Below are 26781 nucleotides of genomic sequence, written 5' to 3' on the forward strand. Positions count from 1 at the left end.
GTAATATGCAGGATATCCCTTCAGTAATAATACTGCAGACCACAGTGGCTGAAAGGAACAGAGGCAGAGAGAGCAAGAGAGAAGAAAAATGTCTGCCACAGAAACAGGCAGGGGAGAGTGCAGTGGGGGAGGCAGGAGGGAAACTGGGGCATTGGTGATCCGAAATGTGCACGGCTGAAAGGTACTTTGCATGACTGAAACTCGAATCACGAACATCTTTCTAACTAATTCACAGTGATTAAATTCAATAGTTTATATACATAAAATATATATATATATTATATATTTATATATTATATACATATAAAAGCTTATATACACATATAAGCTTTCCTCACAGTGGATGTTTTCTGATACTCAACATAACTTACATTTTTTCTTTTTTCCAGCTGCTATTTTGATATCCTTTCAAACTTAAAGAAAAACTGTAAAAGTACAAGGAATTCTTTTTACTCAGAACTACCGACCTGTTTGAATTTGCGACTTTCCTTTTCCTATAATGAGCACTAGTCAGAACTTACTTTTAAATGCTTGGGTTAGTTTCACTCTTTTAACTGGAAAACCTGAAAGGAGGAGACCAGGTATCTTATTATTGTTATTATTTTGTTTTGGGGGCCACACCTGGCAGTGCTCAGGGCTTACTCCTGGCTCTGTACTCAGGGATCACTCCTGACTGGCTTTGGGGGCCTTATGGGATGCTGGGGATAGAACCTGAGCCGGCAGCTACAAGGCAAGTGCCGTACCTGCTGTCCTACCTCTCCAGCCCCAGGTATCTTAACTCTTTAAGAACTGTGGTGGAGGGCCTGAGAGGGATGAAGACACTTGCTTGCGTGCTGCTAACATTAATTCCATCCCCACACTTAAGCCCTCAGTGCACTGCTGGTAGCAGTGTCTGAGCACTGCCAGGTATGGCACCCTCCCCCCCAAAAGGGAAGATGTGGTAAAGGTACAATTATATCCCCAAAACATTAAAACTGTTGTAACCTGTTACCTCAGTAACAAGAAAGTATTTGTTTTTTTTGTTTTTTTTTTTTAAAAAAAAGGTAAACGAAGGCAAAACTAGAAAGGATGTGCAGTGGATAAGCGGTGAAGGGATTTTGTACTTGGGAGGTGGACATATTGTGATAGCACATATTTTGGAAAGGTGAAATTAAATTCCTGAGATACTTTTCAATCTTCTAAACCAATTGTTACCTTAAATTAAGAATAGGAAAAAGTGAGAGACATAACATCATGAACCTTGTTCTGTTGTAGATTCTATTCTTCATCAGTTATTTATTGTCCGATTCCTTGGTTCTATGGAAGTAAAATCAGACGACTGTCCAGATGTTGTTTATGAAACTATGCGCCAAATCTTAGCTGCGCGGGCCATCCATAACATCTTCCGCATGACAGAATCGCACTTACTGGTCACTTGTGATTGCTTAAAGTAAGTGTTGACCTTTCCCTCAGTAAAAAATAAAGGAAATTTTGTTCACATTTCAATTTAATTGAAATCTTTTTCCCTATTTTATTTTAACCATTTCTATAGGTTAATTGATCCTCAGACACAAGTTACAAGGCTCACAGTGAGTTCCCTGTTTGGAGATCATTATTACCTTGTTGGGGGCCACTTCTCCAGTGGTGCTGGAGGCTACTTTTGACTTGAGTACAATACCAGGGGCAAAGCTGGGTCTCCTCCCAGGGAAGGACGTAGACTTCAGTCTTTGGATCCTTTTATATTACATTGCTTTACACATGTACAATTTTCCATCCTTGGAATAGTCCTGATTCTGCATATTCAGGTATGATGGTATAAATTATGATGATTGGGACTTAGGCTTTTAGAATAAAAAAAAAGAGGTAGTGAAAATTCCATGCAATTTAGAAAATCAGTGTAATCTAGTATGATCTGTGTTGTTTATGCCTTCAGTTAATGAACATGTGTTATACACACAGGAATTAGAGACCACTTCTGTTACCCGACTTTGTAAATAGGTTCATGGCTAATACAATAAAATCGGTATACCAGAGTTCTTAATTCTGCCTGGAAACCCAGACCAAATATGACATTATCTGTTCTTACATTACCATTCTACTAAAAGATACTCTGGTTTCTCTTCAGATCGCATAAATCTTTTGCCTTTTACCATTCTGTTAAAAAAAAGTTGGCTATCATGTGCTATTTAGGGTATTTTATATAACTTAATGGATGTATAACTTTTAGGGAAGTTGTACTAGCTAGAATATTTTCATGTTTGCTTCTGATGTTTTCTGTGCCAACAGTTTCCATTACCCAGTGTAGTTCTTTATGCTACACACCAAGAGAATAAGAGGCTTTTTGGATTTGTTCTGCGTACATTAGGCGGAAGAAGCGAAAGTAATCTGTCATCAGTCTGCTATATATTTGAATCAAACAACGAAGGAGAAAAGGTACATTATTTCCCAAAATGTGTTCTGATATAAAATACAGACCCTAATTACAGGTAGTTCTTACCAAGACTTTTGGGGAAAATATTCTCCAACTTCGCCTTGTCCAAGTGAATTTCTCTCTAGTACTATCTAGAGAATTGGATTGATCACTGGGGCCTCCAGACTGCAAATGCGTATCTTCCTTTCCATTCTAGCTAGTACCATCTCTTCTGCTTCCTGGCCCCGGGTAAGCTAGTACTAGTCGTTAGTTTATCCTGGGCATGGACATGGTCCTCTGCTCAGCCATTTTTATAGGAATTCAGTTTAAGCAGCAGCAGTTGCTGCTTGCTTCATTCTTTGCAGACCTTACTAAGCTCAGTGACGAATTTTTGATAATGATGTGTGGTAGATGAGGGAAGTAAGAACCAGCAGTGGCAGCTTACAAACTCTGGAGGAAATACTCAAGGGTTTGATCTGGGGGTGTTGGAACTTATTATATCAGCTTTGTTTGAAGTTGTATATTCTGGAGCTACAAGACTTCTTACATCCACTCTTCGTTACTTGGATATTTGAAGTGACTACTTACATTTGAGAACTTTCTGAGTTTTCTCCACTTTTTCTTTTAGATTTGTGATTCTGTTGGACTGGCAAAACAGATCGCTCTGCATGAAGAACTGGTAAGACCCTTGAGACACATCATTACCCAAGAATGTAAACTGAGATAATGTAAGAGTTTTATATTAGTAAATAAATAATCTTGCTAAGGAGGGTTAACTGTGTAGGCTCTTGCTGATATCATCTTTAGAATTTGGACAAATGGCTGACAGAGCATGAGAGATTTGGCATTTTTTATACAATTAAAATCATTGAAAGGGTTACAAAGGTAATATTAGACAGTCTAAAATGGATGGTCTTTAAGTTTGGGCCTCACAATTTCATTATTATTGACGCTGACTTGGCTGGGGTGGGAGGTGGTGGCATGGAATGGACTCTGGGAACACTGGCGGACGGAGGTTGACACTGGCGGTGGGATTGGTGCTGAAACATGGTATGCCTAACACGCAGTTGTGAAGAACTTTGTAAATCACAGTGCTTTAAATAAAAAATTTAAAAATGAAAGTTCTCTATTTAATTCATGTTTTAAATTCATCTCTTTAGGATCGTAGAGCATCAGAAAAACAAAAAGAAATAGAGAGGGTAAAAGAGAAGCAACAGAAAGAGCTCAGTAAACAAAAGCAAATCGAAAAGGTGTGTATTTCTGATGTCTGAGTTGTCTGTATTCGATTTATGGAACGTCTTTCCTTAATCAGCATGGTCATTTTCAAAATCAAAAACTCAGATCTAGATCTGTTCCTGCTTGCACAGCTACTTTGTAGCCAGGCGATTCTTAGAATTGCAGGAAAGATAAAACATTTGGTTTCTGATATGATATTTACATTTTACTAATACAGATATGTAGTGTGTTTAAAATTTGTTTACCAAATTTCTAATTTCAGTGATACTGACTCTTTTGCGAAGCCATATATTGAATTAGCTGCCTTAAGAATGCATATGTAAATAAAAATTTAATATTCTTGGGAATATCAAGTCATTATCCGTTTAATAGTGATTTTTTATGCTCTCAGAGGTTTTTCCAGAAATAGCCCCACAAACCAAATCAATTTACATACAAGTTATCATAAAATAAAATGAGCTTTTTGTCTGGTATGCAAAGATTGCATTCTATCAGTATTTTAATACTTTTTGTTTGTTCTTTGTTTGGGCCACACCTGGTGACACTCAGGGGTTACTCCTGGCTATGCACTCAGAAATCGCTTCAGCTTGGGGGAACCATATGGAATGCCAGGGGATCAAACCACGGTCCTTTGTAGGCTAGCACAGGCAAGGCAAATGCCTTACCATTTTGCACCACCACTCCGGCCCCAAATTTTAAATTTTTGAAAGTTTAATTAAAGAACCATGGTTCATGAAATTCTTGGAAGCTGAGTTTAGTCCCACCACCATTACCAGCTCTCATCACCACTGCTCTCATTACAAATTATGAAGTTCAGTGGTTACAGCCTAGATCTCAAGTTTCAGTGTTTTGAGTCTGTACTTTGTGTGTGTAGCTCTATCCCACTCTCCCACATCTTCAATATAACCAAAGCCCTGACCCCTGCTCCCATGACTTCCCTTTCTCTTCTTCTTCCTGCCTGCCTGAATCTTTCTCCTCTGTCCTCGTCCTCCCTGGGTCAAAGGTGGATGAGGCGTCTCCTTACTCCATGGTATTTCTTCATCTAGTTATTCTGTGTGCCACAGATAAGTGAGAATGTCCTGTATTGTCTTTCTTTAACTTCCACTTCCAACCAGGTTGCAGCAAATGGCATGATTTTACTTTTTGTTGGAGCTGCATTGTTTTCCCTTGTGTGTGTGAACCACGTCTTCATTCCATTCTCTGTCGTTGGACACCGAGGTTCTACCTCTAATTTTCAAACTTCCTTTGTTAACTGTTTGCAGTAGATTCTTTGTCAGGGTCCATGTCTGGTAGAAATCATAGGTAGTAGTTGGGATGGCTTCCTCAACATGCTAACTTTCATATCAATAAATTTGGAGAATGTATTAGCTTCATGGGATTAGTAGAGTTAGTAATATGCTGTGGCATTGACAGCAGCGTTCCGAAGGAGGAGATAACTGAACCATGTAAATTGGCAGCAGGTTGGAGAGATGGATGGATGAAGGAGAGGGAAAGAAGTTCAGAGACATTGAAGTCAAGGCTCACTTAGTAAGATTAGACCTGTGGTTCCCAAACCTATTTAGTCTACCACGCCTCACCCTTTGTTTTTGTTTTTTGGCCACACCTGGTGATGTTCAGGGGGTTACTCTTGGCTCTGTGCTCAGAAATTGCTCCTGGCTTGGGGGACCATATGGGACGCTAGGAGATCGAACTGTGGTCTGTCCTAACTTAGCGTGTGCAAGGCAAAGGCCCTACTGCTTGTGCCACCGCTCCAGTCCCTCACCTCCTCCTTTTTGTTTTTGGTTTTTGGGTCACACCCGGCAGTGCTCAGGGGTTACTCCTGGCTCCACGCTCAGAAATCACTCCTGGCAGGCTCAGGGGACCATATGGGATGCTGGGATTTGAACCACCGACCTTCCGCATGCAAGGCAAACGCCTTACCTCCATGCTATCTCTCCAGCCCCCCTTCACCCCCTTTTTAAAAAATTACTTTATTAGGGGCCAGAGTGATAGCACAGCAGTAGCACAGTTATAGCACAGAGTGATTGCACTCAGTCAATCCCGGACGGACCCTGGTTCGACTCTCAGCATCCCCGATGGTCCTCCGTGCCCGCCGAGAGCGATTTCTGAGCACCGCTGGGAGTGACCCAAGCCCCCTCTCCAAGAATTACTTTTATTCAAACACCGTGGTTACAGAATTGTTCATGATTGAGTTTCAGTCATAAAATGTACTCCAGTACACATTTCCTGCCAGTGTCCCCAGTTTCCCCTACCCCCTCGCCTGCCTCTGGGGCACAGCAGACATTTTATCCCCGCTCTCTCCCCTTTTTATTTCCTTTTATATACTGTACTACTTTCTTTTCAAAAAATAGTTTTTAAAACCCCCCCTCCCCCCTTCTTTAAACAAGCAGAAAGTGACTCCTGTTAGTACTAACGGCATTATGGTCCAGGATGTGATATTTCCCCTACTTTGGAAACACTGGGTAAGGCAGAAGAAAGTGATTATTTAGCAAGTTAAATTATGTAAGATGGAGAAGGGCTGGGGATGATGCGTAGTGATCCATTGTGAACCCGTTAGGGTGTAGTGAGAGGTAAAGAAGGACTGAGTCTGGCCATAAAAAAGGAGAAAGGGAATGTTGCATTTAGAATACATACAGAATTTCTAGAATGATGCCGTAGTTGACTTTGGTTTTAGTATTAGTTGGTGTACAACCTTTGTTTTTGGTAAGTTTCCACATTACACATGCATATTATCTAGATAGAAAGATTAAGATTCAAGTGGGGGGAGTAGGGAAGTGGGAAATGTGGGGTATTGGTGATGGGAATGATGGCACTGGTGAAGAGGGATGTTCTTTATATGACTGAAACCCAACGACAACCATGTTTGTAATCGAATTGTATAAATAAAGGCGTTTATAAGAAAAAAAATACAATCTAAAAAAAACTCATCCGCCTTGTGTATGGTTTAACTTTAATGTAATTCCCCGTGATCTCAGCCAGTTTCATATGACTTATATCACTCCTAGAATAGTAGTGATTATTTTTGCTTTTTGTTGTTTTGAACCTCTTTGAGCAAGAAACCTGTGGTGTTGCAAATTACAGCTTGTGTACAAATTAAACTGAAAAACAAAACAAAAACACAAAAGCAAGAAAGATTAAAGTGGCTCTGAGGCATGTATTTTAGCTGTATACTTTTCCACTTGACTACAGTTAATTTAGTTTCTTTTGTGTTTCTTTCCTCTAGGATTTAGAAGAACAGAGTCGCCTGATAGCTGCTTCCAGCAGACCAAACCAAGGCAGTAGTGAGGGGCAGTTTGTCGTCCTTAGTAGTAGCCAGTCAGAAGAGAGTGATTTGGGAGAAGACGGAAAGAAGAGGGAGTCAGAAGCATAAATAGGTTATTCTTTGTTATCTATCCCCCTTGGGGGTTCATTGACACTTTCTGTGACGAAATGGCACAAGGTAACAACTACGTTGCAATATCAGGAGGAGAGTCAGGTTTATATTTGCTTGTTTGTTTTAGTTTCCTTTCAAAACCAGGTTTACCGTGAGGACTTAACTTTGCAATATTGCTTCTTTAAGAATATAGACTCTTCAGTAGCATCAAATCCCACATGCTCAAAGTTCACCTCCCGGATGTAGATGGCTAAGGAATTGCGTTTTGAATTTTATTGCATTGTGATTGACTGTGACCAATAAGAAACCATTTATCCTTCAGCTGTAGCTCTCCATGGATGTGCTCTTTCACTCATTTAGGACTGTTGTTCTTTGCTGGTGGAGAAGAAACTTGACTGAAGAGGTTCGAAACCCTTTAATCAGAGAATTCCTTCAACTGGGGAATATTTTAACAGTATGAAATGTGCAATAGAACTTTTTTAAAATGAGATTTTAGACTGAGTTTTGAATTGTTGTAGGTGGTACGGTTGACTTCAGGGCATTTCCATGGTGGCTCATGTTTCTCTGATGTTTCTTACTTGGTACCGGTGGAAAAGAAGCTTCAATGTTTGCTCAAGATTGATTTGCCCTTGGCATTTCGCTATCACATTCTTAGTTCTCAGGTTGGAACTTGAATTATTGCTGCAGAGCAGTAATGGTTAATATAAGATTTTGGGATTTATTAAAAGGGACTTTTGTTTCAGAACATTTTAGATTAGGATTTAATATATAAAGATACTGTTACAGGATAATACAGTGTATTTTCTGCATTGTGTGAAATAATTTTTATTGAAATCAAGTGGCATTTCAGAAGAAGCTCGGTAACAGTGATTTCCTGCTTAACGTAGAAATTACCACTTTAGTTTAAAAAGGTAACCTTCCAAAATTTCAGACTGATGCTCCCAGTATTTTCATAATCCTATGTTTTGATAAAATACTGATGACCACTTTTTATCCATAAAGGCGGACAGCTAATATATATGGATAGAATAATTTGCACTAATCATTGTAAATACTGTTTTTCTTCACAAGAGTAAAAGCTCTAATTTCATTTAAATTTGAAAAGAAATTGCATGCTTGACAGAAAAGTTGACTAAGGAAGAACTTAGCCTGGTGCAGAGGTTAAAATGCTGATTCTCTGTTCTCTAAAACTCGGATTTCTTTCTTGTCTCAGATTTTTAACATTGCTGGTAGAAATTACGTCCCCGTGTTTCACATGGAAAAGTATATATAGGTACATTAAATATATTGAGTAAAATATTTTACAGAAGTCATACACTAAAATTTTTCAAAAGATCAGCCATTAAAACTAATTTTACAAGGGAAACGTTATTTTTACTCAGAAAAATAGATTTTTTTTATTAGTTTTGAATTAGAAATGGCATCTGTTTTGTTCTCACGACCTAGTGTGCTTGTTTCCTCGTGTCACATGCACTCTTTGTAGGAAAGGGATAGTTAATCATAGATAGGATCATGGTTTTTATTTTCCATGTGCCAAATGGGAATGTTTATTTGAAGATCATCATTTTTAAGTCTTATGTTACCAAAACATATAATTAATAAGTGTATTTTGTGCATATTAAAAAGGAGTTGGTTTCACACTTGTTTATTATTCTTTTTTTTTTTTTTTTTTGTAGAATTTTCTATTTCTTTGGTGGTGTCTGCTTCATTAAGTTTTTCTGGTGTGTACTATTTAATTGCCACCTCAATTAGAAGAAAATGATCAACCTGGAAGGTGGCTGGCCTTAGGCGCTACCTCTACTAAGCTGGGGCCTTGCACACCGGTCCCCTCCGTTAGCACTTGGTCTAGATACTTTAAGGGTATTTTCAGACTTAGGGACGCTAACTTGCTAAAAAAAAAAACTCATCAGCCTTGTGTATGGTTTAACTTTACTGTAATACCCCGTGATCTCAGCCAGTTTCCTAGGACTTGGTAGGTCTTGGTAGGTTTTCACAATGCCACATTAATGGCCATAGTAAATCAAGGCATTTCAACACCAAATAGAATTTATAATCCATGTAAGGGTTTAACAGTTTTAGGTGATTTAACTTGTTTTCCATTGCTGCAAACTGTATGAAATATTTCATAATTGTCTGTATCAACTTTAATAAACTCTCCTTTTTGTTTCAAAAGGCTACTTGTGGGTTCATGTATTATGTTAAAGATCACCTTTGTTATTCTCTGAGATTCCTTTTAGCTCTTAGATGCTTTGTTGGTGACTTTTTTCGATCTTGGGATGGCCTGCGTAGAGTCAGACTTTCATTGAATGATTTCTGTTTCAGTTTAAAAGGACAAAACTTGATCCTACCTAATCCAACTACCTTTGGTGCTACTGTTATTACTGTTATTGTTGTTGTTGTTGGGCCACACCCGGTGACACTCAGGTTCCCCCTGGCTCTGCACTCAGAAATTGTTCCTGACGGGCGGGGTGTGCAAGGGAGACAGGGACCAATGTTGGACGCACCGCTCAGGCCCAAATTCAGCTACCTTTAGGAATAGTACTTCTGTTACTGGTAATGAAGTCAGAAGTTAGGACGTTATTGTATCCTATTTTTCCTTTAAACGTTTTTGGTTTTTTTTGGGGGGGTCACACCTGGCATCGCTCTGGGGTTCCTCCTGGCTCTACACCCAGAAATCACTCCCAGCAGGCTCGGGAGACCATATGGGATACCGGGATTCGAACCACCATCCTTCTGCACGCAAGGCAAACATCCTACCTTTGTGCTTTCTCTCTGGCTCCCTCCTCTAAATATTTTAAAAAATTGCTCACAAGGGACTGAAACTTTCCCTTGCAGAGCGAGCCCCAAAACCAGTCTAGTTTTTGCTATGTCTACCTGTGTTGAATTTCAAAAGAAATCTCAAGCTCCACAAATGAAGGATGATCAATGTAACTGTTTCCTTATAACTTGGGAAAAGTATGAAGGTGTGCAGACCAGTCTAGGTAACATAATCTTGTGTAGTAAAGTCACCTGAATTAAGTTGGGTTTCTTTTTTTTTTTTTTTGGGCCACACCAGGTACAATGAGGGGTTACTCCTGGCTCTGTGCTCAGAAATCATCCCTGGCTTGGGGGACCCTATAGGACACTGGGGGATCGAACCACGGTTCGTCCTAGGTTAGCACGTGCAAGGCAAATGCCCTACTGCCACCACTCCGGCCTCCTGCATTAAGTATTTAAGATTTTAATTTTATGGGCCGGGCGGTGGCGCTAAAGGTAAGGTGCCTGTCTTGCCTGCGCTAGCCTTGGACGGACCGCGGTTCGATCCCCCGGTGTCCCATATGGTCCCCCAAGCCAGGAGCAACTTCTGAGCGCATAGCCAGGAGTAACCCCTGAGCGTTACCGGGTGTGGCCCAAAAACAAAAAACAAAAAAACAAAAAAAAGATTTTAATTTTATAAATGCTGAGAAACCCTAAGAAAATGTAAAGTTTTCTGCCACCTGAACTAATAAGATGAAAATATTAACATTAACTTGACAACTTCCTAGCATTCAAATACTAAATATTCCGATATATTGGTTGTAGCAAACTGGTCTTCCATTTTTTTCAGAAAGTGTGGATTACTCTTCCATGATGTTAGCATAAATATTTAAACTGGAGCAATATATGATGTTACACTTTCTAACCAAATCTCTGTGGCGATGTATTCATGTGATTCACTTTGGTTAATATGAGAATGGGAATTAAGTTGTAGCTAATATGGAAAACTTTTGTATGTTTGTTGATTTTGTAATGTAAGTTAATTGGCTAATTCTTATTTCATTGATACTATCAATTATGTTTCATAGAGTTAATACTAAGTGTCCCTTAAAATTGGACTTGAGGGAGCCAGTGATATAACTCTAACCTTGCAAACGTGCTTTCCTACGTCTGAGGCACTGAATTCAGTCCCTGGGACTAAGAGGATTAGAAAACTCAACATTATGTTAGTGCTACTCATGTGGAGTGGAGAATTTGTTTCCATTTTGTGAAAATAGGTTTCACTGACAAGTCTTAAGAATATATGTGTCAGACTTTTAATGTATCATAAAGTCCATTTTTTTGTACAGTCTTTGGTATGAAACATTTCATCTATTTTCTGGATTTTATTTTTCCAGATAATTTCAGAATAATTAGACTAAATCTGACTGTTGCGACACTTCCACTAACTACACATGTAGACCCAGTGCAGTTCCCTAATGGCGAAAAGAAGGCCAGTCACTGATTGGGAGAGTTTTAGGCATTTTTTTCTTTTAAGAAAGGCGTCGATAATTACTGAATGAGATTCCCATAATTAGGGGCAGGTTGTAGTGTAAATGCCAGTTTCAAGTCATTGATATGTGTAGTTTTAATACTAACATGTTCATCTTGTGAATTCTTTCTAGTTTCCTATAACGCTGACATAAGTTTTTACTTTCTCTTTTTTTTTAAAGTTTTTATTTTCTACTGTGAGTTTCTAGTCTAGTCTGTTTGGGATTTTCTAAAATTTACATACTTTTGAAAGTTCCAGAGAATGATGATATTAGGTGCCAGAGAGATAGCATGGAGGTAAGGCATTTGCCTTGCATGCAGAAGGACGTCGGTTTGAATCCCGGCATCCCATATGGTCCCCCGTGCCTGCTGGGGGCGATTTCTGAGCCTAAAGCCAGGAGTAACCCCTGAGTCCTGCCAATGTGACCCAAAAACCAGAGAATGATATTAATATTAGATATTAATTTTAGAGTTGTATAACTTTAAAATTACATGAATATGGATGGATATGAAGTCAGAGAGGGATAGAATAATTTCACTCATTTGTGGGATATAAAAAAGATAGTATGGGGTCAGAGAGAGAGCATGGAAGCAAGGCGTTTGCCTTGCATGCAGAAGGATGGTGGTTCGAATCCTAGCATCCCATATGGTCCCCTGAGCCTGCCAGAACGATTTCTGAGCATCATCGGGTGTGGCCCAAAAACCAAAAAAAAAAAAAAAGAATGATAATAATGTCCAGAGACCATAGAAATGATGTCCAAAAGGTCCAGTCTATGGTAGACAGCTTCCCACAAAATGGGGAGTTAGGCCAGAGAAGGGACCACTTGACAATGATAGTTGGAAATGGTCATGCTGGACAAGAACGGGGTGCAGAAAGGAGATAAAGTGAATCTGCACGATTCCCCTTCAGTAACAAGATTGCAAGCCAGTGTGTGAAAGAAAAGAGGAAGCAAGAGAGGAAAAATATCTTACACCGACAAGGAGGAGGGAGGACAGGAGGGAAGAGACATTGGTGGCAGGAACTGTGCATAGTGAGTTCCACTCCATGACTGAAACTCAGTCATGAGCAACTGTGACTGTCTCGTGGTGGTTTAATTAAGTAACGTATTTATTAAAAAAGTACATGTGTATCTGAAATATATTTTAATACTGAAACTTGCATAATCCACACTCTCAGACAACACAATTTGATTTCTTAATAGGGGTTTTTATAATATTATGTATTATTTAAGTTTATTTTTATCCAAATAGTCTGTTAGCTTGAATTCCTCTATCAGACATCTTAACTTCGTTCTCCCATAATATATGTTTTATATATATATATATATATATATATATATATATATATATATATATATATATATATTGGTTTTTGGGCCACACCCGGTGGTGCTCAGGAGTTACTCCTGGCTGTCTGCTCAGAAATAGCTCCTGGCAGGCACCGGGGGGGGGGGGGGGCGGGGGGGGGAGGACCATATGGGACACCGGGATTTGAACCAACCACCTTTGGTCCTGGATCGGCTGCTTGCAAGGCAAACGCCGCTGTGCTCTCTCCGGGCCCTAATATATGTTATATTATGCTTTAAGAAATGTACTAAGACCAGTCGTAAACATTAAGAGTAGAGCTGACCAGGCTTGTGGTGAAAATGGGACATCATTTAAGTACCGAATCTTGCGGTTGAGCAAGTATCTTTGCTTTCTTCCTTATTTTCCATATATCAAAACTTGTATGAGAATGTAGCATAAATATATAGAAATAAAAAATTGAATTAACAAAACTGATTCTAGTGAAGCCCGCCTATGTATTGGGCTATATTTATTACTCATATAATAAGACATTGATTTTTGTTTTGTTTGTTTGTTTGTTTGTTTTTGGGCCACACCCGGTGACACTCAGGGGTTGCTCCTGGCTTGGGGGACCATATGGGACATCAGGGGATTATGGTCCGTCCTAGGTTAGCGCCTTACCACTAGCGACACCACTCTGGCCTCTCATCTGGAATAATTTTTATCAAATTTATAGCACTCAATATAGTATGGTACAAATAATTCTGCTGAACACATCTAAAGCTGAGGTTCTGAAAAAGATTTGTTTTGACTTTTGACTGGTTCTTAGTTTATAGTAAGAGACTGCAATTGTTATTCCTTATAGTTGGTATAGGTATAGGCAGAAATATAAGATACTGTTTTTCAGGGGAGTTGCAGGTGAAGGAAAGAGAAGGGTTTTTGGTCAGCTGTAATGGGCTTTTGAGACGAGGCACTGAGGGCCACCCGTAGTTACCCTGAAGCACAGAGCTAGGAGTAAGTCCTGAGCTCCATGGGGTATGGCACAAGACCAAACACACAAATAGATCTTGCCTTTCTGTAATAATATTTCCATGATTTCGGTGTGGCCACTCTGGGCGCCAGAGCAAGAGGAGTGAATCCATAGGAGCTGTGAGGGTCAGGGTGTGCCCCAGACTTCAACATAAGCGTCACCATGTCCTGTTTTCCCAGTTTGGCTGCTTCATGGAGAGCTGTGCTCTCGTTGGCACACGGAAGATTGACGTCTGCCCCATGGGTGAGGAGCAAGGCAACCATCTCATAGGAGTCTTGTAGAACTGCTGGATTTTAGAATTCAGGTGGACATTATGTTCAGAGTATATTAGTACTCTAGAGAGTATCTTTATTTATATATTAGTACTCAGATCTTTATTTGTGGAAGGACAACTTCCACTGGTGCTTAGGGGAACATGTTATGCCTGGGGTCAAACCCAGAGTTCTAGCATGTCTAGAAATCACTTCAGTCCTGGGACTTTGATTTTTTTTGAGGAAACTGATAATGTGTTTTATTAACCCGAAATACTGTTTCCTCCATGCTGTTATCTCTCTGCTTGCTGAACACTGTCCTCAGACAGCCCTTGAGATCTGCTTGTGATGAAGCATTGGCTACCGATATAGGGGCAATACCCTAAGGGCAGGAGCATAGGTTGATTCCTAGGTCTGCACCGCTAGGCTAAGTATTATCAGTGAAAGCCAGGTCCCCAAGAGCACTCTGGGGAGCAGCCCCACTGCTCTCCTCCTTGAAAAACAGTGAAGGCTACAAAACTGATTGGTGGGGCTGCAGAAATAGTACAGCGGGTAGGACACTGGCCCTGCGCGTGTTTTTTTTTTTTTTTTTTTTTTTTTTTTTTTTTTTTTTTTTTTAACTATTTAATATCTTTTTATATTTTTTTTTTTTTTTTTTTTTTTTTTTTTGTTTTTTTTTTTTTATTAATTATTTTTTTTATTATTTTAATTATGACAACAAAGATGCAAAGAAAGAGGACAGGGTAAAGTTACAGTGGAAGCCCAATCACCCATAAACAGGATTCTCAGTAGTTCCATCGATGATATCCCAGCCTTGAACTTTCAGCCAAAGAACATTAAGAAAAACAAAACTGAACCCATGTACAATACAATTACTTTGTCCCTCAAATCCCCAGTTGTAGTACATATTGTTTCTTAGCAGCACACCATATAATCTAAAGATATTAGACTTATGTAACTCTTTAAACATTGAGGGCAAAGTACATTTATCTAGTTCCATGCACATGCTTACTAGTTTAAGTTAACCTCAAAAGTTTTTTTTTTTTTTTTTTTTTTTTTTATCTTTATTTAAACACCGTGATTACAAACATGATTATAGTTGTATGATTACAGTCATGTAAAGAGCACCCCCCCTTCACCGGTGTAACATTCCCACCACCAATTTCCCAGATCTCCCTCCTCCCCACCCCCCTACACCTGTACTCGAGACAGGCTTTCTACTTCCCTCATTCATTCACATTTTATGATAGTTTTCAGTGTAGTCATCTCTGCAACTGCACTCATCACTCTATGTGATGAGCTGCATGTCCTGAGCTGCACCTACCAGCCCTCATCTCTCTTGTCTCTGAGATATTGTTAAAAATGTCCTTCATTTTTCTTAAAGCCCATAGATGAGTGAAACCATTCTGCGTCTTTCTCTCTCCCTCTGACTTACTTCACTCAGCATAATAGATTCCATGTACATCCATGTATTGGAAAATTTCATGACTTCATCTCTCCTGATGGCTGCATAGTATTCCATTGTGTATATGTACCACAGTTTCTTCAGCCACTCATCTGTTGAAGGGCATCTTGGTTGTTTCCAGAGTCTGGCTATTGTAAATAGCGCTGCAATGAATATAGGAGTAAGGAAGGGTTTTTTGTATTGTATTTTTGTGTTTCTTGGGTATATTCCTAGGAGTGGTATAGCTGGATCGTATGGAAGCTCAATTTCCAGTTTGTGAAGGAATCTCCATATCGCTTTCCATAAAGGTTGTACTAGACGGCATTCCCACCAGCAGTGAAAAAGAGTTCCTTTCTCTCCACATCCCCGCCAGCACTGCTTGTTTTCCTTTCTTGTGATGTGTGCCAATCTCAGTGGCGTGAGGTGGTACCTCATAGTAGTTTTGATTTGCATTTCCCTGACGATTAGTGATGTTGAACATCTTTTCATGTGCCTTTTGGCCATTTGCCTTTCTTCTTTTTCAAAGTGTCTGTTCATTTCTTCTCCCCATTTTTTGATGGGGTTAGTTGTTTTTTTCTTGTATAGTTCTGTCAGTACCTTGTAAATTTTGGATATTAGCCCTTTATCTGATGTGTATTGGGTGAATAATTTCTCCCACTCAGTGGGTGGCCTTTGTATTCTGGGCGCTATTTCCTTTGAGATGCAGAAGCTTTTCAGCTTAATATAGTCCCATCTGTTTATCTCTGCTTCCACTTGCTTGGAAAGTGCTGTCTCCTCCTTAAAGATGCCTTTAGTCTCAATGTCCTGGAGTGTTTCACCTACATGTTGTTCTATATACCTTATAGTTTCAGTTCTGATATCAAGGTCTTTAATCCATTTGGATTTTACCTTTGTATATGGTGTTAGCTGGGGGTCTGAGTTCGCTTTTTTGCAAGTGGTTAACCAGTTGTGCCAACACCACTTGTTGAATAGGCTTTCCCTGCTCCATTTAGGATTTTTTGCTCCTTTATCAAAAACAAGGTGGTTATATGTCTGAGGAACCTTCTCTGAGTACTCAAGCCTATTCCACTGATCTGAGGGTCTGTTTTTATTCCAATACCATGCTGTTTTTATAACTGTTGCTTTGTAATACAACTTAAAATTGGGGAAAGTAATGCCTCCCATATTCCTTTTCCCAAGGAGTGCTTTAGCTATTCGAGGTTGTTTGTTGTTCCAGATGAATTTCAGAAGTATTTGATCCACTTCTTTGAAAAATGTCATGGGTATCTTTAGAGGAATCGCGTTAAATCTGTACAATGCTTTTGGAAGTATTGCCATTTTAATGATGTTGATCCTGCCAATCCATGAGCATGGTATGTGTTTCCATTTCCGCGTGTCCTCTCTTATTTCTTGGAGCAGTGTTTTGTAGTTTTCTTTGTATAGATCCTTCACATCTTTAGTCAGGTTGACTCCAAGATATTTGAGTTTGTGTGGAACTAATGTGAATGGGATTGTTCTCTTAATGTCCATTTCTTCCCTATCATTATTCGTGTATAAAAAGGCCATTGATTTTTGTGTGTTAATTTTGTATCCTGCCACTTTGCTATACAAATCTATTATTTCTAGAAGCTTTTTGGTAGAGTCTTTAGGGTTTTCTAAGTAGAGTATCATGTCATCTGCAAACAGTGAGAGCTTGACTTCTTCCTTTCCTATCTGAATTCCCTTGATATCTTTTTCTTGCCTAATCGCTATAGCAAGTACTTCCAGTGCTATGTTGAATAGGAGTGGTGAGAGAGGACAGCCTTGTCTTGTACCAGAATTTAGAGGAAAGGATTTTAGTTTTTCTCCATTGAGGATAATATTTGCCACTGGCTTCTGGTAGATGGCTTTGACTATATTGAGAAAGGTTCCTTTTATTCCTATCTTGCTGAGAGTTTTAATCAAGAATGGGTGTTGAACCTTATCAAATGCTTTTTCTGCATCTATTGATATGACCATGTGATTTTTATTTTTGTTGTTGTTTATGTTGTGTATTATATTAATAGATTTACGGATGTTAAACCATCCTTGCATTCCTGGGATGAAACCTACTTGATCAAAGTGAATGATCTTCTTGATGAGGCACTGGATCCTGTTCGCCAGGATTTTGTTGAGGATCTTTGCATCTGTGTTCATCAGGGATATTGGTCTGTAATTTTCTTTTTTGGCAGCATCTCTATCAGGTTTTGGTATTAAGGTGATGTTGGCTTCATAAAAGCTATTTGGAAGTATTCCTGTTTTTTTCGATTTCATAAAAGAGCCTGGCCAGAATTGGTAGTAGTTCCTCTTGAAAGGTTTGAAAGAATTCATTCGTGAATCCATCAGGGCCTGGGCTTTTGTTTTTGGGTAAATTTTTGATTACAGTTTTAATTTCCTCAATAGTGATGGGGGTGTTTAGATATGCTACCTCTTCTTTATTCAACCGTGGAAGGTTATATGAGTTCAGAAATTTATCCATTTCTTCCAGGTTCTCATATTTAGTGGCATAGAGTTTCTCAAAGTATTCTCTGAATACCCTTTGAATCTCTGCAGTATCTGTAGTGATCTCCCCCTTCTCATTTCTAATACGCGTTATCAAGTTTCTCTCTTTCTTTTGCTTTGTGAGTTTTGCCAATGGTCTATCAATCTTGTTTATTTTTTCAAAGAACCAACTTCTGCTTTCGTTGATCTTTCGGATTGTTTTTTGGGTTTCCACTTCGTTGATTTCTGCTCTCAGCTTTGTTATTTCCTTCTGTCTCCCTATTTTTGGGTCCTTTTGTTGAGCACTTTCTAGTTCTATTAGCTGTGTCATTAAGCTACTCAGGTAAGCTCCTTCTTCCTTCCTGATGTGTGCTTGCAAAGCTATAAATTTTCCTCTCAGTACTGCTTTTGCTGTGTCCCATAAATTCTGATAGTTTGTGTCTTTATTGTCATTTGTTTCCAGGAACCTTTTGATTTCCTCCTTGATTTCATCTCGGACCCACTGGTTATTGAGTATGAGGCTGTTTAACTTCCAGGTGTTAAATTTTTTCTTCTGTGTCCCTTTGCAGTTCACATCTAACTTCAGAGCCTTGTGGTCAGCAAAGGCAGCCTGCAAAATGTCTATCTTTTTTATTTTATGGAGGTATGTTTTATGTGCCAGCACATGATCTATCCTGGAGAATGATCCATGTACATTGGAAAAGAATGTGTATCCAGGTTTCTGAGGATAGAGTGCCCTATATATATCTACTAGGCCTCTTTCATCCATTTCTTTTTGCAGGTCTAGTATATTTTTGTTGGGTTTCCATTTGGTTGACCTATCAAGTGTTGACAAGCCTGTGTTGAGGTCTCCCACAATTATTGTGTTATTATTGATATCCTTCTTCAGATTTGTCAACAATTGTATTAAATACTTTGCTGGACCCTCATTCGGTGCGTATATGTTTAGGAGAGTGATTTCTTCTTGCTGTACAAATCCCTTGATTAGTACATAATATCCATCTTTGTCCCTTACAATTTTTCTGAGTATAAAGTTTGTGTCATCTGATATTAGTATGGCCACCCCCCGCTTTTTTAAGGGTGTTGTTTGCTTGAATGATTTTCCTCCAGCCTTTGATTTTGAGTCTATGTTTATTCTGACTATTCAGGTGTGTTTCTTGTAGACAGCAGAAGGTTGGCTTCAGTTTTTTGATCCATTTCGCCACTCTGTGCCTCTTAACTGGTGCATTTAGTCCATTGACATTGAGAGAAATAATTGTCATGGGATTTATTGCCATCTTTGTGTAGAAGTTTGGTGTGTTTTTTTGTTCTGTCTTGTTTTTAGAGTAGATCTTTCAGTTTTTCTTTTAAGGCTGGTTTTGAGTCTGCAAAGATTTTGAGCTGTTGTTTATCTGTGAAGCCGTGTATACATCCGTCAAACCTGAAACTTAGTTTTGCTGGGTGCAATATTCTTGGCGAAGCATTTATTTCATTGAGTTTTGCCACTACGTCCCACCACTGCCTTCTGGCCTTGAGTGTTTCTGGTGACAGGTCTGCTGTAAATTTCAAGGATGCTCCGTGGAATGTAATTTCCCTTTTCGATCTTGCTGCTTGCAGTATTCTATCTCTATCGGTGGGTTTCATCATGGTGACTAGGATGTGTCTTGGGGTGTTTCTACTGGGGTCTTTTTTAGCTGGTACTCTTCGGGCATGCAGGATTTGGTCACATGTTTTCTTTAGCTCTGGTAGTTTCTCTGTGATGATGTTCTTAACCATTGATTCTTCCTGAAGATTTTCTTCTTGGGTCTCTGGAACTCCAATGATTCTGAAGTTGTTTCTGTTGAGCTTATCAAAGACTTCTATTTTCATCTTCTCATATTCTTTGAGTAAATTTTCCATTGTCTGATCATTTGATTTGAGGTTTTTTTCTAATCTCTTCTGCTGTGTAAAGTTGTTATGCATCTCATCTTCTAAAGCACTAATTCTATCCTCAGCTGCTGTTAACCTGTTGGAAAACTCATCCATTATGTTCTTCAATTCGTCTATTGAGTTTTTCAGACCTGTTATCTGATCTGATATTTCAGTTTGGAGTTTTCTGATTTCTGTCTTCATATTCTCTTGATTTTTATTAGTGCTCTGATTTATACTTTCTTTGATATCTGATAGCAACCTCCATATTTCGTCTCTAAACTCCATTTCTGAAAGACTGCTTAGGTAGTTGGTCGTTGTTGGGTCATCAGAGTTTCCATCTTCATTCTCTATGGTTGAAGTTGGTCTGCGTAGTCTCCCCATTGTCTCGCTTACGCTGTGGGTTTTTCTACGTGTTGTGGTGGTACTCATTGGCGAGGTGGAGTGCCCCCAAACACTCACCTCAGCCGAGGCAAGCCGTCAGGGGATGCCTGGGGAGGCCCCCAAGTGTCTGCCAAGCAAAGAAACCAGCACAATCCACAACTCCAACAGAAAACTCACAGCCCCAGCGAGACACGCCTTGAAGAGATTAATGCTGAATCAGGTCAAAGTTCCCAGGTTGATGCAGGCTGGGGGAGGTCCCAAAATGTCTGCCGGGCCTAGGGGTCCAGCAGTCAGCCTGATCTGCAACTCCGGCCCCCAAACACTCACCTCAGCCGAGGCAAGCCGTCAGGGGATGCCTGGGGAGGCCCCCAAGTGTCTGCCAAGCAAAGAAACCAGCACAATCCACAACTCCAACAGAAAACTCACAGCCCCAGCCCCCTGCGCGTGTTTGACCCACGTTAGGTCTACAGACTTCCTTATGTTCCCCCAAGCATGGCCAGGAATGTTTTTTTTTTTTTTTTATGCTTGTAAACTTTTGTTTCTTTTTTTTTTTTTTTTTTTTTATTTTTATTTTTAATTATGAGAACAAGGATGCAAAGAAAGAGGACAAGGTAAAGTTACAGTGGAAGGACAATACATAACATAATTCTCAGAAGTCCCCTTGCTGATATCCCAACTTTGAAATTTCATCCAAAGAACATTAAGATTGTAACACACTATAATATTTCTTAACAGCGCACAAGGCAATCTAAAGCCATAAAACTTACATAACTCCTTAAACATTACAGGCATAGCATTTTTTTTACATTTCCATATTCATGCATATTAGCTTAAGTTAACCTCAAATCTTAACTGGGTTCTTTTTAAGGATTAGAGTCAAAGGAGCACAGCAAAAATGGTCTTAGAGTGGCAATTGTTGTTTGCATAGGCCCACCAAAATATGAGGGACATGGAAAGAAATAACCTTGGCCTAAATACAAAAAGACCCGACCCCTGAAGGTTCCTGGCACAAGACCAACTCTAGGCTCCAGGCACGCTAGATCGTCCAATCCAAGACATTGTCTGTAGTGCCAACACACTTATATTTTCACACAGTCTCTGTTGTTGGTATCAAGCTTCTGTATTTAAGATCCTGGAATCTGTATATCCAACATTGAAGTCAGGATGTGGAGCGTCCTCTGGTTTCACCTTACAGTCAAAGGGCAATGCAGGGAGCCCTGTCCTGTAAGCAAATCGTTGTTGTTGTTAAGTCTTCTCAGTGTTAATGGAAGTCTCTTTTGAGCAGAACAATGTCTGAGCAGTGTAGAGTCTTCCTTGGTAGAGGATTGCTTCCAGGTGATGCTATAGACCAGCCTGGATGTTTTGTGGATGGCTTCCCTGATTCAGGGAAATGCCCTTTCTTCTGAGGTCTGTGCCAGGTCGTTAGGTCAATGTTCAGGGTATAAGGTCCCTTTGCACTATAAGATTTGTCTGTACCAATCTCTATTAGATAGGATCTTATTTATATGTATAGTATTTTCCCATTTTAATGTGCCTATGCAAAAAAGGAGCAATGCCACGTGCCCATAAGGGGGTGATAAGAACAATTATGGTTCAATCATAAGCATTAATCTGGGGGACTCTTTCTCTAAGATTCCTTGTTAAACAGCTCAAAAAGAGAAGATGAAAAGCGGTTAGAATCGTCACTATATAAGACAACATTTAGTAAGAATTATAGCTGTCAGAGAAAAAACACAAAATATTCTAAATAAATACGTGTCCATTTTATGTATCTTGAAACAGTTTGGGGTTGTTACACACAATACACGGCTTTGGTCTGTGATACGGCTTGTACCCTACTGATTAAAAAGAGTAATGTAGATTAGAGATGTTTGGGGGGGATAGAGAGTAAAGGAATAAAAAAGAGCTTTGTAGGGATGTGGGAAAGGGCACGATACAAAATAAAGATACTGGATACATAAAACGTAACATAACAGTAAGGAATACTCTTAATAAATGAAGTACGCGCGGGGGCGCTAGCTTTGGGATGCATAGGGCGGGATTTCTCCCCCCCTCCCCCCCAGGGCCCGATTAACCAGGCGTGGCCCTGAAGACCCACCAGGTTTGGGGGGATCTTGGCCCCCTGGACTAGGAGTTCAGCCCAGGGGACCTGTGGCTAGCTGTCCTGCCCAGAGCCCCCAGCATACCAGTCAAAGACCCAGAAATCCTGGCATGTGGAGTGGTCTCCAGGAATGATTTTTGAGAGTGGAGCCACGAGGAGTAACCTCTAAGCACCTCTGGGTGTGGCCTCCAAATATCCCCCCATAAAATAAAACAAAAATTTCAAACACTGGAGAATTTAACAGGTTGATATGCCTGGGCCCTTTGTTGGGAAGCTCTTTCATTTTCGTTGCGTTAAATTCATGGGCTGATCATGAGAAGACTCGGCAGTGTGAAGCCCAAGCTGCCAGCTTCCGGATTCTGGTGGGAAAACTGGGAATCTGTTAGTACCTGATCAATTCCTCCAGTGTCTTTAATCCAGGAAACCTCCCCTGTCTAATAAACCCCAGTTCAAAAAACCTGTGCAAGCCAGCAGGATGGAATCTTTTATCATTTTCAAACTTTCTACTTTAGCTGTCTGTTCTTTACCCAGGCACTATAAGGTGATATAGTAAAAATTCCCACCCCTCCTTTTTTATATTTTTCTTTTTTTTTTTGGTTTTTGGGCCACACCTGCCAGTGTTCAGGGGTTACTCCTTGTTCAGAAATAGCTCCTGGCACATTCAGGAGACCTTATGGGGTGCCAGGGATCAAACCTGGATCCATCCTGGCTTGGCTAAGTGCAAGGCAAATGCCCAATTACTGTGCTATCTCTCCAGCCCAATTTTCCCCATCTTTTAAATAATTGTTCCGTTGTTCTTTTTTTCTCCATATCAGTTTAATGCTTAGTTTTGTCCACTACCGATTAAATATTTGATTTTCTTCCCTTTAGGGTTGGCATTAGCCACACTCAGCTGGATTCAGGGGTGCTGGGGTGCTGGGTGCGGGAAGAGGAATCTTCCCTGACCCATTTTGAGATTTTTTTCCCCAGAGACATCAGCCCGATCAGACTACCTGGAAGTATCAGTAGCCATTCACTTCTTTTTCCCCCTTTGTGCCTAACTCTTGAAAGTATTGTTATGGGAGGGAGTGAAGTGACTGGTTTCTGTCTCCATCTTACCCAACAATGGCTTACATTTTCTAACCCCTATTTTCCTTCTTATTTAATTTTTTTGATGGAGGTGTCTCAAGTGTTGTCAGGAGACCTAGGGACCCCACTGGTGATTAGGCTAATAAGGCCAGTAACAGCGAAGCACAAGAGAATGTGGTGCTGCTCCTGGCCTTACTAGGCTGGGACCTTGAGGGTCATCCCCAGAGGTATTCACTGGATTCAGTAATGCTCGGATTACCATGTGGTGCCAGGAATCAAATCCAATTTCTTGAGATATTGCAACAGGTAACCTCACAGGACAGCCTACAGAAAAGTTTCTTTTTTTTTTTTTTTTTTTTTGGTTTTTGGGCCACACCCGGTAACGCTCAGGGGTTACTCCTGGCTATGAGCTCAGAAGTTGCTCCCGGCTTGGGGGACCATATGGGACACCGGGGGATCGAACTGCGGTCCGTCCAAGGCTAGCGCAGGCAAGGCAGGCACCTTACCTTTAGCGCCACCGCCCGGCCCCAGAAAAGTTTCTTAAGGACTGGGGACCTATGACTGGCCGTTTGGGACACAAAAATGCACCAAAAGTTGCCTTTAAAACTGGGGGCAGGGAGGAGACTCGGAATCTTGGACTCTCTCCCAGAAACATGTCTGCTTACCAGTAAGAAGAGGAGAACTGCCTTCAAAATTCTTGGCGTTAGGGTTGCAGCCGTTGAGAAGAAGAAAACAAGCATTTTCTAAAAGGCGATTACTGACGGCCAAAAAAAGCAGAGTTTCACCACTGTGAGTGGTGCTCCCACACACTGGGTTTTGAAGCTGAAAGAAACCCATTAAAACACAGGCGAAAATGTAGAAGTAACATTTCTCCGAAGCAGCACGAGGAGTTAGAGAATACCTTCCAGGGTCATTTCTAAAATCTTTTTTGGTTGCACTGCGGCCTTGTGCAGTGGAAGCCAGCCTGCCCTGTCTGCTTCTTCAAAAGCAGAATGATGCTTGGTGAGTTGGGACAGCACCTCTTCCTCGCCTATTAACGAGTCAGAAGAGGACAGGTTCACATCGTGTGCACCCCACAGACAGGCAACCCCAGGCTCCTGGATTCACCATTAAGGGCAGTGTGTACGATCACCAAATTCTAGCCCCATCTCTCAGGGAAGACAAGTTTAAAGTGGCAGAGGGTCAACAAGCAGCAAGGCCTTTTGTCCAATATGCCACACCACCTGGACCTGTTACTATCTTGTCACTTATAGAAAAATAGCGCGTTAGGTACAGAGAAAGGCAGGACCTTTGCTATGTTGTGCTGACGTGTTCTCCCTGAGAAAGTATCATGAGAAAATCTGCATGAGACTGCCATGTCAGTCAGTCGTGGACTCAGGTCCACACTTGTGAGAGCCTCCTTCTAGCTCTCCTCAAGTTGGAGGGGGAAATGTGCCAGATAGTCCCATTATATCTAACCACACACTGAAGAGGAAAACAGGAAAAGTACTTAACTGTCTCTATTGTTTCCACTATCTTCTTAGAGTCAGTGCTCAAAAAGGAATGGAAGCTGCGTAGAAAAAGAATATATGTCATTTCCACATCCAGGAAAAGAAACAAAGACAAAAGTAGTAAATAATCATGGCTGAGTCTTGAAAACAAACAAACCAACTATGTGTCAGAGTTTTTATTATAAACACTATGAAGAGTTTTGAGCTGGAGTGGTTGTACAGCAGGTAGGGTGCTTGCCTTGCACACAGCTGACCCGGGCTTGATCCCCAGCATCCCATCTGGTCCCTGACATCCATGTGGTTGCCCAGGCACCAGCAGGAGTAATTTCTGAGTACAGATCCAGGAGTACCGCCAGAACAAAAGCTAATCATTAATGGCGTAGCTGTTACCCAATGAGATGCTATCCAGTGGCAGACTCAATGAGGCTGTTCTCTCTTCTTTGACTATTCAATGAACCCAAGGTGAAAGAATGAATTAATTCCCACAATTTGACCACCTTGCAATTTGGTGAATTAAATGTTTTCTCTTGGGGCTGGAGAGATAGCATGGAGGTAAGGCGTTTGCCTTTCATGCAAGAGGTCATCGGTTCGAATCCCAGCGTCCCATATGGTCCCCCGTGCCTGCCAGGAGCAATTTCTGAGCATGGAGCCAGGAGTAACCCTGAGCACTGCCGGGTGTGACCCAAAAACCACAAAAAAAAAAAAAAAAAATGTTTTCTCTTAGGGCCGGAGAGATAGCACAGCGGCGTTTGCCTTGCAAGCAGCCGATCCAGGACCAAAGGTGGTTGGTTTGAATCCCGGTGTCCCATATGGTCCCCCGTGCCTGCCAGGAGCTATTTCTGAGCAGACTGCCAGGAGTAACTCCCTGAGCACCGCCGGGTGTGACCCCCCCCAAAAAAAAATTCAAAGGACACCTCCTTGAATTCTAATTCCTCTAGGGGTCTCTAACTCAATTTACCTGGGGGCCGCAGGAGGCAAAGTCGGGGTGATCCTTGAGTGCAGTCAGTAGTAAGCCTTGAACATTGGGGGGTGTGACCCAAACAACTAAAACAAAACAAAACAAAGCAAAACAAAAAAGATTCCTCTAGGGCAGGGCCACAAAATGTTGTACGGCAGCGAGTTTGAGACCCCTGCCCGGGCTATCCTATACTTTGGTTTTTTTTTTTGGGGGGGGCACACCCGGTGACGCCTGGGGGTTACTCCTGGCTGTGCGCTCAGAAATAGCTCCTGTTTTGGGGGACCATACGGGACGCTGGGGGATCAAACCACGGTCTGTCCTAAGTTAGAGCATGCAAGGCAAATGCCCTACCGCCTGCACCACCACTCCGGCCCCCTATCCATTTTTTTGGTTTTTGGGTCACACCAGGCAGCGCTCAGGGGTTCCTCCTGGCTCTACACTCAGAAATAGCTCCTGGCAGGCTCAGGGGACCCTATCGGATGCAGGGATTCGAACCACCGTCCTTCTGCTTGCAAGGCAAACACCTTATCTCCATGCCATCTCTCAGGCCCCTCCTCTATCCATTTTTTAACGCCACAAATTATGTCTTCATTATTGAATATGAAAACAACATTGCCATTGAAAAACGTTACCTTTCATCCTCTGCTGCCAGCTGTGTTCCTGGTTTGTAGCTGTCCTGTATACTTTGTTGAATGATGACTTGGGTATCAAAGTCATCATCTGTGCTTCATCACTACTATAGTTTTCCATGTGAAATGTAGATAGATTTACTTTAAAATAGAACGTTAAAATATTTTAAGTTGTGAAAGCAGATGATCTGCCTGCTTAAAATCATAAATAAAATTCAGAAAATGACAAAAAGGATAGTAAGAAAGAAAATTAAAAATTTTAAAAATGAAGATAATCATATAAGCCTTAAAGTTTACTGAGTTGCTACAGCTATAGTATAAACAAGTTTCCATGAGAAGACCCATGTAATTAAAGACTACGCAGGAAAAAAATGACCAATAATTCTGTAAAATTAGGCCAGTGCATTGTAACTATCAATATGCTTATATTGATCTATATTAACTGTGGTTCATGAATTTTTTCAGGGATTATAGAACTACTTGAAAAAATATCTTCCTTAAGCACTGAGA

General features: G+C 40.6%; 2 protein-coding genes across 3 annotated transcripts in view; one reads left to right on the forward strand and one right to left on the reverse strand.

Moving 5' to 3' along the window:
- Window positions 1–8372, forward strand: part of APPL1 (adaptor protein, phosphotyrosine interacting with PH domain and leucine zipper 1) — a 45627-nt gene extending 37255 nt beyond the window's left edge. For both annotated transcript variants that reach the window (XM_049776180.1, XM_049776181.1), the window contains 6 exons: window positions 1255–1429; window positions 1532–1568; window positions 2266–2412; window positions 3018–3068; window positions 3550–3639; window positions 6849–8372. In XM_049776180.1, the coding sequence (XP_049632137.1) occupies window positions 1255–1429; window positions 1532–1568; window positions 2266–2412; window positions 3018–3068; window positions 3550–3639; window positions 6849–6995 (647 nt within the window). In that variant the 3' untranslated portion in view covers window positions 6996–8372. The remainder of the gene's footprint in view (window positions 1–1254; window positions 1430–1531; window positions 1569–2265; window positions 2413–3017; window positions 3069–3549; window positions 3640–6848) is intronic.
- Window positions 8373–13494: 5122 nt separating this feature from the next.
- ASB14 (ankyrin repeat and SOCS box containing 14) lies at window positions 13495–26392 on the reverse strand. The gene is given in 8 exon segments (XM_049777722.1): window positions 13495–13670; window positions 13673–13867; window positions 23860–23993; window positions 23995–24016; window positions 24096–24226; window positions 24690–24743; window positions 26275–26368; window positions 26371–26392. Coding segments are annotated over 8 exon segments (828 nt in total).
- Window positions 26393–26781: the final 389 nt, after the last annotated feature.

The sequence above is a fragment of the Suncus etruscus genome, chromosome 7 (genome assembly GCF_024139225.1).
Source record: "Suncus etruscus isolate mSunEtr1 chromosome 7, mSunEtr1.pri.cur, whole genome shotgun sequence".
Classification (NCBI taxonomy): Eukaryota; Metazoa; Chordata; class Mammalia; order Eulipotyphla; family Soricidae; genus Suncus; species Suncus etruscus.